Source organism: Patiria miniata, unplaced genomic scaffold (assembly GCF_015706575.1).
Source record: "Patiria miniata isolate m_02_andy unplaced genomic scaffold, ASM1570657v1 HiC_scaffold_4, whole genome shotgun sequence".
Lineage (NCBI taxonomy): Eukaryota > Metazoa > Echinodermata > Asteroidea > Valvatida > Asterinidae > Patiria > Patiria miniata.
The window spans coordinates 3,321,422-3,338,173 of record NW_024037071.1 but is presented as its reverse complement, the minus strand read 5'-3'; the positions used below and the strand labels follow the sequence as shown (position 1 = coordinate 3,338,173).

Sequence of the window (16,752 nt, the reverse complement as noted above, 5' to 3'; positions counted from 1 at the left end):
AAGGGGTTAGCCTTGCATTTTGATCAAAATTGGGCAAAATTTGACTTTTTCTTGAAATTACAAAATGTAAGGGGTTAGCCTTGCGATTTGATCAAAATTGGGCAAAATTTGACTTTTTCTAGAAATTACAAAATATAAGGGGTTAGCCTTGCATTTTGATCAAAATTGGGCAAAATTTGACGATTTTGGGAAATTAACGAATGTAAGGGGTTAGCCTTACATTTTTATCAAAATTGGGCAAAATTTGACTTTTTCTAGAAATAAAAAAATGTAAGGGGTTAGCCTTGCGTTTTTAACAAAATTGGGCAAAATTTGACTTTTTCTAGAAATTACAAAATATAAGGGGTTAGCCTTGCATTTTTATCAAAATTTGGCAAAATTTGACTTTTTCTTGAAATTACAAAATGTAAGGGGTAAGCCTTGCCTTTTTATCAAAATTGGGCAAAATTTGACTTTTTCTAGAAATTACAAAATGTAAGGGGGTTAGCCTTGCATTTTGATCAAAATTGGATACAATTTGACGATTTGGGGAAATTAACGAATGTAAGGGGTTAGCCTTACATTTTTATCAAAATTGGGCAAAATTTGACTTTTTCTAGAAATAAAAAAATGTAAGGGGTTAGCCTTGTGTTTTTAACAAAATTTGGCAAAATTTGACTTTTTCTAGAAATTACAAAATATAAGGGGTTAGCCTTGCATTTTTATCAAAATTTGGCAAAATTTGACTTTTTCTTGAAATTACAAAATGTAAGGGGTTAGCCTTGCATTTTTATCAAAATTGGATACAATTTGACGATTTTGGGAAATTAACAAATGTAAGGGGTTAGCCTTGCAATTTTATCAAAATTGGGCAAAATTTGACTTTTTCTAGAAATTAAAAAATGTAAGGGGCTAGCCTTGCATTTTTATCAACATTTGGCAAAATTGGACTTTTTCTAGAAATTACAAAATGTAAGGGGGTTAGCCTTGCATTTTGATCAAAATTGGATACAATTTGACGATTTTGGGAAATTAACAAATGTAAGGGGTTAGCCTTGCATTTTGATCAAAATTGGGCAAAATTTGACTTTTTCTAGAAATTACAAAATGTAAGGGGCTAGCTTTGCTTTTTTATCAAATTCGGGCAAAATTCTACTTTTTCTTGAAATTACAATATCAAGGGGTTAGCCTTGCATTTTTATCAAAATTTGGCAAAATTCGACTTTTTCTAGAATAACAAAATGTAAGGGGTTAGCCTTGCATTTTTATCAAAATTGGGCAAAATTAGACTTTTTATGGAAATTAACAAATGTAAGGGGCTAGCTTTGCATTTTTATCAAATTTGGGAAAAATTCTACTTTTTTTTGAAATTACAAAATGTAAGGGGTTGGCCTTACATTTTTGTCAATTTTGGCAAAAAAATGAAATTGCTTGAAACTTGCTAGAAAGATACCTGAGGGGCCCTTGAACACATTCTAACTTGATTGATGGATTGAATTGCTATTCAAAAGAAAAATTGCGTCGAAAATATGGGGCGAAATCAGTCAAATTATTGATTTTTTATATTTTTGCCCAAATCTTAAAAATCTTGGGTGTTGGATAATAAATTGAGGCTCCTCTTGCATCCAAAGGAATTTCTGCCTTGTTTGGGGAAAAGTCAATTTTTGGCCAAATTTTGATCAAAATTTGTTAAAAAAAAAGGTCCCACATTTCAGCAGTCAACAGTTGTGATTTAAGGCTAGTTCACACTCGGTGCAAAAGCGAATATTACACAAATTTGTGACCTGACGGCAAGTATTTGCACTTCGTATGAATAAGCCTTTAATTGAACCATCGCAATGCACTTACAATATTCAAGACACAATACATGTTTATCAATATATAGATGATCCCTCGGTATTACATGTGAAACACTGATCTACATGTAAGTATTGAACATCCAAATATGTGTACACACATAAAAAAGAACTAACATTTTTACATAACATTTCAAAAAAATTTCTTTACAGTATACAAAATAATTTAAGCACCACACAATAGAGATAGCTGCCAGTTATTGTTCTTCAAAAAGTTTGCAAATGGACAGTACACAACAGATGAGATGTTTTACTCTTTTTTTTAACTCCCAGTGTTTTCGGTCTGGAGACCAACATGCTGAATACCGTGATGAGTTTGTAAAACAAAAACACCTCAATGTTGTGTATCATGTTTTTTAGCTATGAATATCATTTCGGACAATTGATGAAAATCACGGATACATAAAACACACAATTATAGTAATGCTGGACTGGTAAATGTCATATTTTGAGATGTAGAGTATAAAAACCTTTTCTGATGAATAAGACTTAAGGGGAAAGTTTCGCTGAGTAACGGTTCTCATTCACCTGCACTTTTAAATCCATGTGCAGCTACGCACAATTCTACGGCCGCTTCCTTAGGTTCCATGTTGTGGGAGTCTGCACGTCGATCAGACAGAGTTGGCTTGTTAAGGCAATTGTTGTGGTGGGATTGTCGTTGAGGGCACTTCACGGCTCAGTCGTTGGGCATGATGGTTATGAACAGGCCCTTCTCTGGCCACTGGTACAGTTTAGGAAGATCAATCTGTGGGAAAAAATAGTGAACCATAACTTTTTAAGCACAAGCGCTTTTCCTATAGACTTTATTCAAAATTGAAAGTAAGGTAAAGTCTTCATTTTTAGAGACTTGCGAGTAGAAAGTGAAATGTCTGCACTTGGGAAACTGTGGTCCAATCGAGCGCTGGGTCCAACGGTTACGGTGTTCGGCTCACTTGCCGCGATACGTGGCTTTGAACCCGGAACGGGGAACATGGTGCTTGTGTTCTTGGGCAAGACACTTTACTACAATTACCTCTCTCCACCCAGGAGTATAAATGGGTACCTGTGAAGGTAGAGACCAGATTGCGCTGATCTCGAGCTGCTGCAGAAACTGTCTCATGGCCTGATGAACAGGGGTAATAATTGTGAAGTGCTTTGAGACCTTTGGTATAAAGCGCTATATAAGCACTATATTATAATTATAATATAGAAATAAAAGCAACAAATTAAAGTTCAATTTGTGATTAAACAAATCCTAATGTTAGAATCAACGTTTGAAAAAAAAAAGCCGAAAGCGAGGCTAGGAACGCACTCCAATCATAAAATAGTCTGGCACCATCCCATTCAACAGTTAACAATTAATAAAACAGATTCAGGGGACACGATCGAAAATGGCTTCCTTATGAATAAGGCCTATTGGTAGGAAAGTGAAATGTCTGCACTTGGGAAACTCCTCCGTGCTCCGTTGATACATTTTCAAGTCACCCCAGCCTTGTGTGAACAAAACAAAAGGGCTGAATAAAATTGGAGAGTCCTACTCCTAACAAACTTGCTAATTTTGCTTTTTTTTAATTTAATCTCTCATTGGAAAGTTCATATCTTTTGCAATGGAGACAAATAAGAGTGGCAAACCCAAAAGGCTAAGGGACACAAACTTGAAATAACTTATCAAAATGGCCAACAAGATTTATATTTTGGGGGGTCGGGGAGTAAAGTTATAGAAGTACGTACATGTAATTCATGTTACTTACTTGTTCTGAAGAGGCCAATTCATCAAGCTCGTCTACCAGTACGTTGATAAAATCATCAGTGAACAGCACCTAGTCAATCGGTACAAACATGACGAAAGCAAGGGGGTAATGATGATGTAGCACCTTCATTACCATCATAGCCCCCTTCAATAGTTTACCTCAATGGAGGGGGGGGGGTTTGTTATTTCAATTCTGTGACAATGAAGAGTACAACTATCTATTCATGTGTATTATAGAGGAACAAAGATGTGATGTTAGATTGCAAGAGGTCTTGGTTCTTGGTTGGTTCATCTCCTAAATACTCTGCGTGGGAGTTTATACAGGAGGCAAGAAACACCGGGGCAAACCCCTTCTCTTTAGCGATAAGTGTTACTGGGTCCTTTTACGTGCATTGGATTACACAACACACGGGACCTACTGCTTTATGTCCGATCCGAAGGACGAAGCAAGAATGGTTAAGTGCATTGCTGAAGGGCACAAGTGTCCACCCAGCGGGCTTGAACCCACGCCACTGTTGCCTCTGAAACACCAGAGCATGAGTCCGGTGCTCTTAACCACTACGCCATGACACTCTGTCAGTGGATATGTGTATTTTGTAAACTTGTCCACACACAACTGTACCAGCGGTAAAAACTTTTAACCCTAATTTCTCTTGCTGAATCTGGCACATTGTACTGCGGACCATCCTTTTTAAACTTGATGACCTACTGAACTGTATTGAAACTCCTTACACTGTTTTCAGACTTCCGTTTATAAAGTCACAAAAGGAAAAACACTGTACGAGTCTTGACTGGGGATTAAACTTAGATTTACTGGCTCAATGTTACTTCCAACCTGTCCACGTGGCTGGTCACTTCAACTACCCAAAATACTTTATTCTCCCTATATTCACTACAAAAAACCCTGCAGGTTAAGGGAACCTCTTCATGATCGTCACTTTGGATCTCAAACTCAACGGCAAAGTAGTGGTATCTTGGTCCTAAATTTCGGACGGACACCCAAGCCTCATGATCAATTGACACCAACCTGTAACCACTGCCCTCTGGCTGCATACGGATGGGAATCCTCTACAAAGGCCCCCTCCACGCCATTAGACACCAGCGTTATTGCACAATCTCCCGCCACGCTCTTGAACGTGAAGTGCCGGCCGTGTTTTAAGCGACCCCTGACAAGAGAAACAAAAACGGTTTACAAGGCCGCTTGTTAAGCTAACATTACAACATCAAATCTTGGAACGATTCCACGAAGTCAACTTTGAGTGGTCTTTTGTAGGAAAGCTACGATTTAATACAATTCTTACAGAGCAAGTCACAACTATCGTCTTCTGACATAACAATTTCACTGCTCTGATGTGAACATTTGGTTTTTACACACAATCAGCAAGCAACTCGGGCGATTCACAATGCAGTGCGCCACCAAGAGTTTGCCAGGGAGAGTTAATTTTTCCCAGTGCATTGTGGGAGATGGTCGACAAATTCGCAGCACGGGACATTTGAAATTGTTAGTTTTTCCGGCCAGAAAGTTCGTAAGCGTATGATTTGATTATCTGTTTGCCCTTTTCTTTTCGTTTTATCAATATGGAGTTTTTTTGTAAGGCGGCAGAACGCTTTGCCCCAATCTATAACAAATTAGCTCAAGTTTTCTACTGACACTCGTTCAAATGGGCCATGTTTTGTCGACCGTGACCTTGAAAAACGAACTCTCCGTGGCAAACTCTTGGTGGCGCACTGCATTGTGAATCGCCCGAATTGAAAAATGCCTTGTCCCGCATCATGGCAGTCAACAACTGTTCACCATTAATACGGTAGAGAAGACAATCAGACCTACTTCATGGACAAAGGTAGCAGCGCAGCGGCTTCGTGATTCAGCCTGATGTGGACCCTGTCCAGGCAGCGTGGGTTCCCGAGCTCCACCAGGTTACCCTGAGGGTCACTGTCGCTGTCTAGGGAAGACTGCCGCTGGGATTGATGGTAGGGCTGGTTGGCTGTGGGTTTGCTGGGTTGAGGGTTGGCGATGGGTGGTAGGGCCGGGCGTTCGCTTGCAAGGCCCATCTTCAATGCTGCTTTGATCTGTTCTGATTCTGCAATAGATAAGGCAAGTCCCAGTTTGGTAGCTAACGACTAAGTACATGGAATGGACTGGGTGTGTAAACAGTGCTTGGACTTTTGTAAATGGGTAATTCCAGCGGTATTTAATGTCCGTAACAGAGCTTTTAAGAGCTCCATGAATAAACCTGAAAATGTCTTTTTCATCCACTATCTAGTTATGGTCAAGGAGATTACAGACTAGGGAGTTTTGGATCATTTCTCTAAATCATTAATTAGATATTACGCTCCACATAATAACATTACCTTAGGAATATTAGGGGTGTCCCATCAGAACAATCTTAAATTTAAATGCACTCTTAAATTTCACAAATGTGATTTATAAGCAATGTATTCCGAGTTCAGTTTGAGAGCTTGTTTCACAAAAAAAATCACAAGCTTGCGCTGAACTCGAACTCAAGACCAGGGGCCAATTTCACGGCGCTGCTAAGCACAAAAATTGCTTAACATAAAAAAGTCTGGCATATAAAAGCAGGTTACCAGCCAAAGCTCCAAGTGACGTATATTGCTCATGATGAGTATTCAGCTGTTGTTTGCTTAGCATGAAAACCACATGGAGTTTTGGCTAATAACCTGCTTTTATAAAACAGACTTTTTTTGTGCTAAGCAAGTTTTTGTGCTTGGCAGCGCCGTGAAATTGGGCCATGCCCGTCACTAGTGCAGATTCATACCACTCCAACCAGCCATAGTCTGTTGGCCACTTTAAATCTGAAATTCAAAATCAAATCTGAAGTTCAATCCGAATCTGAAAATTTGGCACTGAAATCCAGAGCCTGCTACTCACGTTGCGGGGAGATTCTCTGAGACAACGGTTTCTCCTCCCCAGGGACCTCCACGTCATCGGGTTCCTGCCAGGAGCAACAGGCGCTGACCCCGCTCAGGTTGGACCCGTCCATGTCGATGCCTCGGTCCACCTCATCCTGAAGGTGGGGGTTGAGCTCAAAGATCGTCTCGCCTCGCCGCATGTCTGTGATCAGCCATTCACCACCGGCACTATCAGGACGGAATACAGAGTGTTATGTACTGTTTCAAAGCTGTTCATTAAGTTACAAGTCAAATCACAAGTCAATTTACCAGTAAGGTCGGAAGTAACAGGGGATGAACCATGACAATGACTGTGACAAATGCCTTTATTTTTAGTTTCACCCTTGCTACTTTTCTTGTTTCATGTTTAGTTTTGGAACAATTTTCTTCACATATTTCAAATTACAATTTGTGGTCCGACAATAATTCAGTTGCCGTAGGGTAGGATGGTTCCCGCCCCTCCCTATCAGAATCGATAGCGGATGCACCGGGAACCAGTCTAGGGCAGATCTGTTTGTATGCAAACGCAACCAAAACTAATTTACCCTTCTTTTCCCTGGGTTAGACATTGAAATTAAACAGAGACTTGAATAAAGACATAGGGCTGGACAGCTCAGTTGGTAGAGCACCAGAACGGCAATCCGGAGGTCGCAGGTTCAAACCCCACTCTGGTCAATGAATTTACTCATCTTTTGAAATTAATTCGAAATTCGTTTGGAGAAAAACTAAATGAATTTGTTGATGAAGAGTACGCACAGGACATCTTTAACAGTCCCGTAGAAAACATTTTGCCCTTTAAATCCAAATAAACCGATTATAACTTGAAAGTAATGGGGCTGCTTTAGACTTATATGATAGATCGGGGCGGAGTGACGTCATCCGATGAAAACATCTATTCATTTGCACACCAGTTTTCATCGGTTGCTGTGTGTTACCATTCAGCACTCCAGACTCAAGAACCATTGAGTTTCAAGAACATAAGTCTGGGAGCTAGATAAGCAAATGTAAAATATTCCCGCATGTCCGTGCCCAACTATATTAAAGTGCAAGCAAAGTTTACAACTTCACCACTGTGAACTTGAAAGCACTTGCTTTGCTCAAAAACTGGCATGCGATATGAACTAGTCTTTTATCCTATCTTAGGAAACAATCACAATATACCCACACTGTTGTTGTCTTTAAGAGTTCCAATACAGACGGACCGTTCCACCTTTGAGCTGCTTGCAGTTCCTCAGAACACACACCAACTACCTGTAAATGAAGACCATAGAGTTGTCAGTCAGTCCACATAAAGCATCTGTCAGTGTCTTAACCTTAACCTTCCCACCTCCAACAAAATCCATTCCCCATTTGAGGGGATTTTGGTATGCAAGCCATGAGTACCGAGTCCATCAAAATCCACCTTTAGCAGTGGTGGATTTCAATGGATTTGGTCCTGAAGCATTGTGTCAAGCAGAGTCAGTGATGGTTTTTGGCAGACTTGGTACTGTCCTTAGTAAAACTCAGTAGGGAGTTAGGGTTAGTGTATTTATGAATGAAACGATTAGTCACAATTTTTGCTAAACCTGAACAATTGCTCTCTGAATGAGTCACTGTCTGACTGACAGACTGACTGAATCATAAATCCCAACTCTCTTACAACAGTACCAAGTCCGTCAAAATCCATCAATGACTCTGCTTCACATAATGCTTCAGGACCAAATCCGTTGAAATCCACCACAAATCCACCACTGCTATAGGTGGATTTTGATGGACTCGGTATTCATAGCTTGCCTACAAAAATCCTCCCAAATGCAGGATGGATTTTGATAGAGTTTGGAAGGTTAGGGTTTAGCATAAATAATGTCGTAGCTGAGAATCTCGGGTCCAGTTCGACTATGCAAGACTAATCTTGCTTACCAAATTTGGAGGGGGAGGGGAGAGAGTCTGTTATAAACTTATTGAGGTATCTAAATTTGTAAATTTAGAAACCTCAACAAAGTCAAATTGTTTTCTGTGAACACCTAATCTTATTGGATAGGGCTTTAACCAATGACAAACTTGGACCGTTCTACCATGGCAACAGATTTCACTGAGTAAATTACCTGAACAAAGCTGACTGTTCCCAGCGGAGTTGCGATGGGTTGGAGCTGGGCGTCTTCAGACATCAGCATGTGTTGCACCCTGGACTCACTGTTATCTAGGGGACTGTGCCACGAGACGTGGTCCCCAGCACACAGAGTGTTATCTGAACAACCGCAGAAGAGTAACAAAATATTTTTGCAATGTACAGTTGACCCTTGTTTAGAGTACAAAACTCTGTTTAAATTCTGGTTAAAAGAAAGATCAATAGTTGGAAACATCACAAAGTTATATCTTAGACTCTCGTTTCCTACCCGATTGGAAGACATATTTAGCGAGGCCCTGCATGAGTTGGGCAGGCCAGGTTGGGGGCGCTGTTTCCGTCGGTTCCCGTTTGAGTCGGAAGGTAAGTTCAAAGCCGAAGCCACTGGGAGCCTCAGGACCGGTGAATCTGTAGAGTGGAACATTACTTCACTATTTTACATTCTATCGCAAGAATGGAATAGTGGTTGTAGTAGTTTGTTTTAAACAGCAAAAAGACATGATCTGTTTTCATGAATTCTGTCATGAAACTATGCTTAGTGCGGGACAACTATAGTTGGGCCAGCCCAACTGGAACATTTTAGTTGGGATGATCCAAACTGAAGCTCGGACCGAAAGTATACAGGCATGCAACTGGGAATTTAAAAAGAAACGAGGAAATTCCAAACCACACCAGACTTTGTACAGTGTTTTTCAATTTGTAATGGCATTCATGAAAACTAAAAAACGAGGAAATCAGTGGATCCAAGGTAAAGTTGCATGCCTGAGTATAGTCGGGGCGTGACAACTGCTCTGCAGTGAATCTGTAAAGTTGAACATAATTTCAAGTCGGATATGACAGTCGGTCATGTCTAAAGCACACCATGAAGCTGCGAACTAGGTTCCTATCAGTTAAGCCCTGTCCGAGTTACTTGGCTGTGGCTAGAAATTACACATGAATATGGAAGTGGCTGCGGCTACTTCCCATAGACCGGTGTGTTATATCCAGCCGTAGCCATGTAATTCAGATGCAGCCATACTTACTCATGAACCCGTCCATCACCGTAGAGATCAGAGAGTCCAAAGCTGATGTAATGCCAGTGTGGTGGGATTCCCCTCTCTGGCAGGCCTGGATTGGAGTACATACTAATGTAGTCCAGGGGGTCTGGACCTCCCAACCTATCAAACAGACAAATAAGGAGATGAGGATAATTAGACTATTTTCTGATTTTCTTCTGCTTCTTTTTTCTCAAAAAGAATTGATAAATAGAGAACAGCCATGACAGGGATTTTAAGATTCCGCAATCATTTCTCTTATACATAAATGTTGTGCATCGTGCCGAGCCAAACCGGCCCGAAATTTTACTTATATAACCAAATCCGAACCGAAACTGATCTGAACTCCCTCAAACCGACCCGACCTGACCAGACCTGACAAAATATTTATTATGCTCCTATATTAAAATGTAGGACAAATAAGGAGATAATTCTTCTACTCTCATTTCTTTCTACAAAAAGTACAAGAAAACAACGGAATTCAATTGTAGACAAATGTCCCATTATGTCCTTATCCTAGAGACTTTTTCATTCAAATTCCATGAAAGTTAAAAAATCATGACATGACAACTAGTTACAACGTTCATGACGTTTGTTGACACGGGCTGACGTATTGCTATGCATGATTGCTTGATTGTGGACATGGTTGAATGCAATGCAAACTTACCAAAACTTTACAACGGCGGTGACTTGTAGTGGATTTGGCTGATGAGGATAGAGATTCCTACAGGCGGAATAGACAGCCTCTAGTCCAACAGGAACCATTGCCACATTGTCAGCATTATCGCCTCCATTTGCGGCCATTTCTAATTTTGAGGCCAAAAACCTCTTGAAAAATAATCAATCCTGTCACTCTCTTGAGTTTACGTCGGGGGAATGAACACTGGTGTACACTCGTAGTCCAGCCTGATCTGTGTGTGCTTTGGTCACACAAGCGCGCACCAGCTAACAAGTATGGTATCTGTTGCTTTGTACATAAAGATACCGCGGTGGTACGTACAAAGATGATGATGAAGTTACCAGACGACGTTTGTTGATATCTAATCGCTTAAGGGGCGGGACAATTTGATGGGATGGGGGGGGGGAGCATACCTCTTTTGGATACAATCAATCAATCTGATAATTACCTAGAGGAAAGAAAAGTGCACACATGGAAATAGTCGTTTTGTCAATGGAAAGCTTTCTGTTAAATTCTCTCAATGTTTCTTGTTTCTTTTGGTGTTTTTTTTTTATTTGGCAGGTCATCCTTTAAAATGGCTCGATGGTCTATCCTCCCAGACTCAATACGTTGCACCACGTACGATGGAGCTATTTAATTTTTTTATGGTTCCATGGTTGCACAAGAGTATAACTGAATGCGACTTTAGTTTAAAAGATATCCCCTAAATCGGAATTGTTGCATGACCACTTGACAATTGCATTCCTTATCACTTTGTCATGTTATTATGACCAATACACTGTGCGAGTACTTCCGCCTTCGTGAACTCATTTTCAACCCCCCCCCCCCCCCCCCCGCCTTAGATTAGCGCTGACGTGCATACAGATCAATTTGCATCTGAACGAGCGTATTGAGTCGAGCGGGGGTGTAATGGGGGTGCACTTCGGTATGCGTGATGACCTCGATGCCCTTTTTGTATGGTCCACTGTGCACCCCTTTCACGGCGTCTGCTGTACGGTAATTCTGCTGTACACGTACTGCATGCAGGTGCATCTACGCACTGGTGCCCTTCTAACCACAAAGCACTAGCTCTATGGTACATGTAAATTATTAACGCTCGATATTTTAGATCAGACGAAATTTCCCACAAGTTTCACTTGTATCAATTCCACTGTCGTCACCGGCGACTGTAACGTTGGAAACTGTGAAGTCACGAACTACTGGAAACTAGACTAGATATTGTTTAGGTTTGGAAAAAGACAACGAAAATGATTTGCATACTCCTGGTGTTATTGCTGAGTACCGTGGGAAATTGCCAAACTGGAGACTACACAACAGTTGACGCTGCTTCAACAACGGCAGGGGTCGATGGGTACACCGGCAAGGATAAACTTGGATGCAACGCCTCGATGTCTGTGTCTGACAAGAGCGTTGAAGAGTTCCGTGGTCTTGTTGATGACGGGGCAATTTTCGTCTACTTGAAGCTAGTTTTCGTGGATGCTGAGTTTGACGACCCCCTCTCTGCCTACTTGGAGGATATTGGCAATGTCATCAACCCGCTCCGTTGGGTGTGGGCCAAGGGAGGCAGGGGGAAACTGTTGCTCTCCTCCCCCTTCGACTTCAACCAGTTGTCGTTGACAACATTGGGTACGGGTGTTTATTCGATTGGAGTCAAGATCCATGGCTGTGTGGACGCCGACAATGACGATGAACAGAACATGAGAATGATTGCATTGCTGTTACGAGACCTTATAAAAGATGAAGGCAATAAAACGGAGGAGGATAATGACAACGAAATGCTGCTGTGTCTCGAGAAGCAGCTGGGAAAAGGAGACTTTCCCTTGCCAGGAGTTCTGTACTTTCCTGGTTCATCGTACAGCATGATGCAAGCAAGCTCCGCCTTTGATTGTTGGCCTTATGACTCGGACACCGTTGAGAGAGTAGCTCCCACCCAGTACTGGCTGGGATGGATCCTAGCCGGCGGTGTTATCCTTGCCTTGTACTCCCCAATGGCCTTGAGTTTCTTCGTTCAGAAGAACAAACCGGAATGTGACAGTAAAGGGATCGAAAGACTCAGTCTAGTATCCGATCTACCCCTGGGATTGAAATACGTCCTGTGTTTCTGGAGAAATGACAATTTCTGTTTCGCCTCTACCCGGTGGACATTGTTCGTAACGATCTTCGTGTTGCTCCAGTACATTCCTGTTCTGGTATCCTTCGTGACAGACATGGAGGATTTCATGAATAGATCCAGTGCCTTTTACCGCGTCGGTCCAATCAACGTCATTGTGAGTATCGTCTCCCATGTACTCATCAATTTAGTCTTCATCATCGCGGCCATCGTACTCATGGAGAGGTTTTTGCGGCCTTCTGGGCAGTTGTTCATGAAGCCGCTGCTCCAGGAGCGAGAGAGAAGCTCAAGCGTGGACAGCAACAACCCAAGCGACGGAGACGGAGCGGCAGCTGCAAACAGCGGTGGCAGTGACGGACATGACACAACAAGCGGAGGAAGACAGGGAAGTACCGACTCTGCCCAAGGCGCTAATGTGGAGGTGGAAGAGTCCAACATAGCTTACCGACACATCGTTATGGTGGAAGCTCCCCCACACCTCTGGCCTCCAAGCACTTCACTGGACAGCTACCAAGCCTTTTTTTATTACATGGGTTGGAGGGCAAAAATGGGCCTCGACACAAAGGCTTGGCGGTTTGTGCTTGTCGACTGGCTGTGGGAGCGCGTAGGAGCTCCTGATCCCGGGCACACGGTACGCACTTTCCTCTGCGTTGTCATCTTCGCCTTGCTGTACCTCCTGTATCTTCCGTTTGCTCTTATCTTCTTTGCCTTCAATTCGCTACCTTTGCTTTACTGCATGACGAGATGTCTTCAGACTGTGCTCAGTAATGACGTCAAACCCACAGAGTTGATGTTTGCGTTTCTAATTTCTCTCGCATCTATCGCCTGGTTCTTCAAGTTTGTCGCAACATTCGTCTACGTTGCGGAGCTTCTCGGATATTCCTTCATGGGGTTTGTCGTCAATGCTGAAGCGGTGGGGTCCATCGTTCTCGTCATCGTGATCTTCATCGGATACGTGGTCACGGCCATCACTGGGTTCTATGATGGGTACTGCGTGCTTTTCAGCAATGTGATGAAAATTGCCGAAGAGGCACAAAGGGAGAAAAAGGAAGCCCAGCCAGCCACAGCAGCCGCTACTGCACGACAGGACGGGAGTACTGGCGCGGTCCGAAGAGCCCCAAGTAGTCAGTCTCCATCCTCAGGCTCTGGGGGAACTGAAATGCCAATGACAGTGATCGACGACCATGGCAGAGATCCAGCTGCGCCTTTAGGCAGTGCGGACATCGTGCAGGCATCACCGGGAGGCGGCACCTCTAGGCCCCTGGACACCCCGCTCATTGCAGTCAACGCCAGAGGCATCCCGTCTCTTGAGCTGCGTCTCTTCTGGTTGATCGTGGACAAGCACCGACCGATCCGGCTGCAGGTGGGCTCCACCATATTCCAACTGCTGGTGATCGGAGTCGGTATTGGCTTCGGGATGTCCATTCTGGCCATCGCTAACTCCTTGAGTCAACTGTCCACCACCGTCAGCCTCTTCTCCTCGGTGATTATCGCTGGTGTAGTACCGACGGTGCTCTTAGCGGTCAGGTCCCCTGCCTCCCAGGATTGCTACAACCAGGCCAAGGAGAGACAGATAAAAGCAGACATAGTACACTACGCACAAAAAGGTGAACTTAAAGATGCAGCAGCATGAGAATCTTGTTAGAGATATCAATTTGTTTCACTCAAGCTTTAAAAAGTAACGTTGACTCTTCACTGTATGCGGAAATCGCACTCCGTTTTTTGTTTGCTTTAAATAGCTGAAGTGCCATGCCACTGTTTTTATAAAATATCTAACAAAATTAGTTTAGCCAAGATAATTAATGTTTGTCACTAGTTGTATTTGTAAAGGGAAAGGGTAATAGCGTATGGCAATTGCCAATTATTGTACCACTGCTTCCGTTTTGTTGGGCAATTTTATTGAATTTGGTTAGCTTCTGATAATGTTTAAAAAATCAAAACGCCATTTGCATGTTCTATTATGCCTGCTTACATACTTCTGTCTTTAAACCATCATCTAATTTCACACAAGACATTTTACAGAAAAAAATACGTTACATCAAGCTAGGAATACACTAGGGCCTACATATATTAAATTGAAGGTGAATTACCGTGAAAATGAATTACTTTGTACAAATTATAATTAAAAAAAAAATGTGTGGTACGGTGAATCGGGAATTGTTAGGGGTAGAGACGTAAGAGAGTTTTAAGTAGTCAAAAAACTGAACATGTACTTACGAAAAATCGTGGTGTGTGGTGTTTTTTTTTAATTGTTGTAGAATAGAAAAGGGATAGAAAGATTAACCATGCATGCACTTAGAAATGAAGTGTTTTCTCAAGATGAAAATATTTTTTATTCAAGAAAATTAATTCAGCGTTTTCGTAGTTCTGACGTCGCTTGTAATTCTATGTTGTGCATAACATGCAGTACGTCAATTTTGATTTTGAGTTATACATGTACATATGTATATACAATTCACTTCACGTACATGCATTTCACTGAAAATGGATAGCACAGTCACGATTGTTATTTCAAGGGTAAACACATGTACCTGACGCCTTGGCTAATACGACCGAGACTTTTTTGGAGTCTAGTGCATTTGACGTTGTTCCTGAACGAACTCGAAACACTGTTATTGTTTAATCTCAAGTTGTGCACGCATATTTAAGATGAACGGCCTAAAACGTCTTAGCCGGAATGTTAATCCAGCCGGACTCCTTTCAAGACTATTTCCAAATTTACACAGACCAGTACTTTTTAAAAGTTATATGTTTGAATAATTAGTCTTTTTCTTTATAACATGAAAAAGAGACTTCCGATATGCACGAGTTGTCAATGGTTGTCGGTGGAAAATGAAAGGGAAAATATGTTGTAATACTTTTTAATATTTAGTAAATACTATGCAATTAAGGGCGAGGCAAACCCCAGTGTGACTCACTGTGACTCACAGTACTGTATTCTGATTTACACGTATTCAAATGTATAAAGTACCTTTTGTCTCGCCTGAACTTTGTTCAGTCAATTTAGAGACTATTATGCAATCACTATGTCTGTATGTACGTATGTACATGTTTATATTATACATGTATATGTGGTATGTTGGTTAAAATTTCGTAAAATTGGTCTCATTTCAAAAAGGTGAAGTCCAATTGGAACCAAACTTGGGTCATAGAGGCAACAGGCGAGACACATGGTTCGAGAACCATCTTGTATTCGAACATTATTAGTGTACTGTACATGTACAGGTACTAACAATAATACACAAATTAATGAATGGTTACGAGTGCAATGGTAAAAATAATTTCATGAGGTGACATTGCTCATTGCTTTAATCCTTTTTTTTTTCAGATAAAATAAATAGAGCAGGTAAAATTATGGGTACATGTATTTCAATACTGATTGTTTGTGTGATGAAATTTCCATCTGGCAATGGAAGTTCTATGTGACATAGTGATTGCATAATACATGTAGTCTCTAAATTTCCTGAACAAAGTTCAGACGAGACAGAAATAACTTTGTACATTTGAATACGTGTAAATCAGAATACAGTACTGTGTCAACTCAGAGGTGACAGATGGAATGTTTTTGCCGAGTGGAATTGAACATTCCATCTGTCACCGAATGAAATTAGTCTTTCCATTGCACGAATGTGATAAATCCTAGTAATCTGATCGGTAACTTTGTAAACTGGTATTCTACTATGTATCTGAGTTATCAGAGCTGATAGTCTTACCGTGCAACGGAAGTTCTATTTACCGTGGAATAGAATTCTATTTTTGCGGTGCAGCCGGACAAACAATTCAATGACACGGGATCAAGGACCGACCAATCAGACGACTGGGATTTATTCAGGCGTTGTATAAAGTACATTGTAGTTTCTGTGATGGATACAATACAAATCAAGTAAATTGTATACAGCTGCCACAATGTGCCACAGTTGCTGAAGTTTCGAAACTATTACATGTATATAAAAAGAAACAAGGAAGAAGTGTTTAAAACATCGTAGCACTGGTGAAAAGGTTCACCAAATTGTCGCTGACAGCAAAATGTGTTTATTAGAGGGAATGGAAATTATCGTTTGTTTGGAAATTCATTATGAACAAGATTCGAAGATTGATCATTCGAGCGAAGTTGGCGGTGTTCTGCATACTTCCAAGGCAAAAAGCATTTTGTTTTGCGAGATACTGGCGTAACGTGCATGTGTAAATGCTTTAGTGCTTTAGGATTAATCCTGATACCAATTACAACAAGGCTGAACCTCCAAAGGCCGTGTGAGATTTGTATATACTTTGGTAACTTTACTTTTGTATCTTGTGTAGTATTTTAGTAGCTTTGTATTGGAGTTGCAGTATTAAAACGTTTGGGTTTTTT

The 16,752-nt window shown here is 41.3% G+C and overlaps 2 protein-coding genes across 2 annotated transcripts; one reads left to right on the top strand and one right to left on the bottom strand.

Annotated features, from left to right (window-relative positions):
* Window positions 1-1,776: 1,776 nt before the first annotated feature.
* Window positions 1,777-10,667, bottom strand: LOC119739597 (suppressor of fused homolog). The gene is made up of 10 exons (XM_038214580.1): window positions 10,280-10,667; window positions 9,601-9,735; window positions 8,850-8,986; window positions 8,559-8,701; window positions 7,640-7,725; window positions 6,455-6,663; window positions 5,393-5,645; window positions 4,592-4,730; window positions 3,566-3,634; window positions 1,777-2,580 (listed from the first exon to the last, which is right to left on the bottom strand). The coding sequence occupies exons 1-10, from the start codon at window positions 10,414-10,416 to the stop codon at window positions 2,512-2,514; spliced, it is 1,377 nt and encodes a 458-aa protein (XP_038070508.1). The 5' UTR covers window positions 10,417-10,667; the 3' UTR covers window positions 1,777-2,511.
* Window positions 10,668-11,250: 583 nt separating this feature from the next.
* On the top strand, window positions 11,251-16,752 carry LOC119739594. The gene has a single exon (XM_038214577.1). The coding sequence runs from the start codon at window positions 11,539-11,541 to the stop codon at window positions 14,032-14,034; it is 2,496 nt and encodes an 831-aa protein (XP_038070505.1). The 5' UTR covers window positions 11,251-11,538; the 3' UTR covers window positions 14,035-16,752.

What these genes read in the sequence shown, in the direction of transcription:
- LOC119739597 (XM_038214580.1), bottom strand. Translation starts at nt 10,416, where the DNA reads ATGGCCGCAAATGGAGGCGATAATGCTGACAATGTGGCAATGGTTCCT. An exon ending in CTGCTACCTTTGTCCATGAA is followed by an intron (nt 4,731 to 5,392) that starts GTAGGTCTGATT and finishes TTCTCTTGTCAG; the next exon opens with GGGTCGCTTAAAACACGGCC. An exon ending in CCAGAGGGCAGTGGTTACAG is followed by an intron (nt 3,635 to 4,591) that starts GTTGGTGTCAAT and finishes CCGATTGACTAG; the next exon opens with GTGCTGTTCACTGATGATTT.
- LOC119739594 (XM_038214577.1), top strand. Translation starts at nt 11,539, where the DNA reads ATGATTTGCATACTCCTGGTGTTATTGCTGAGTACCGTGGGAAATTGC.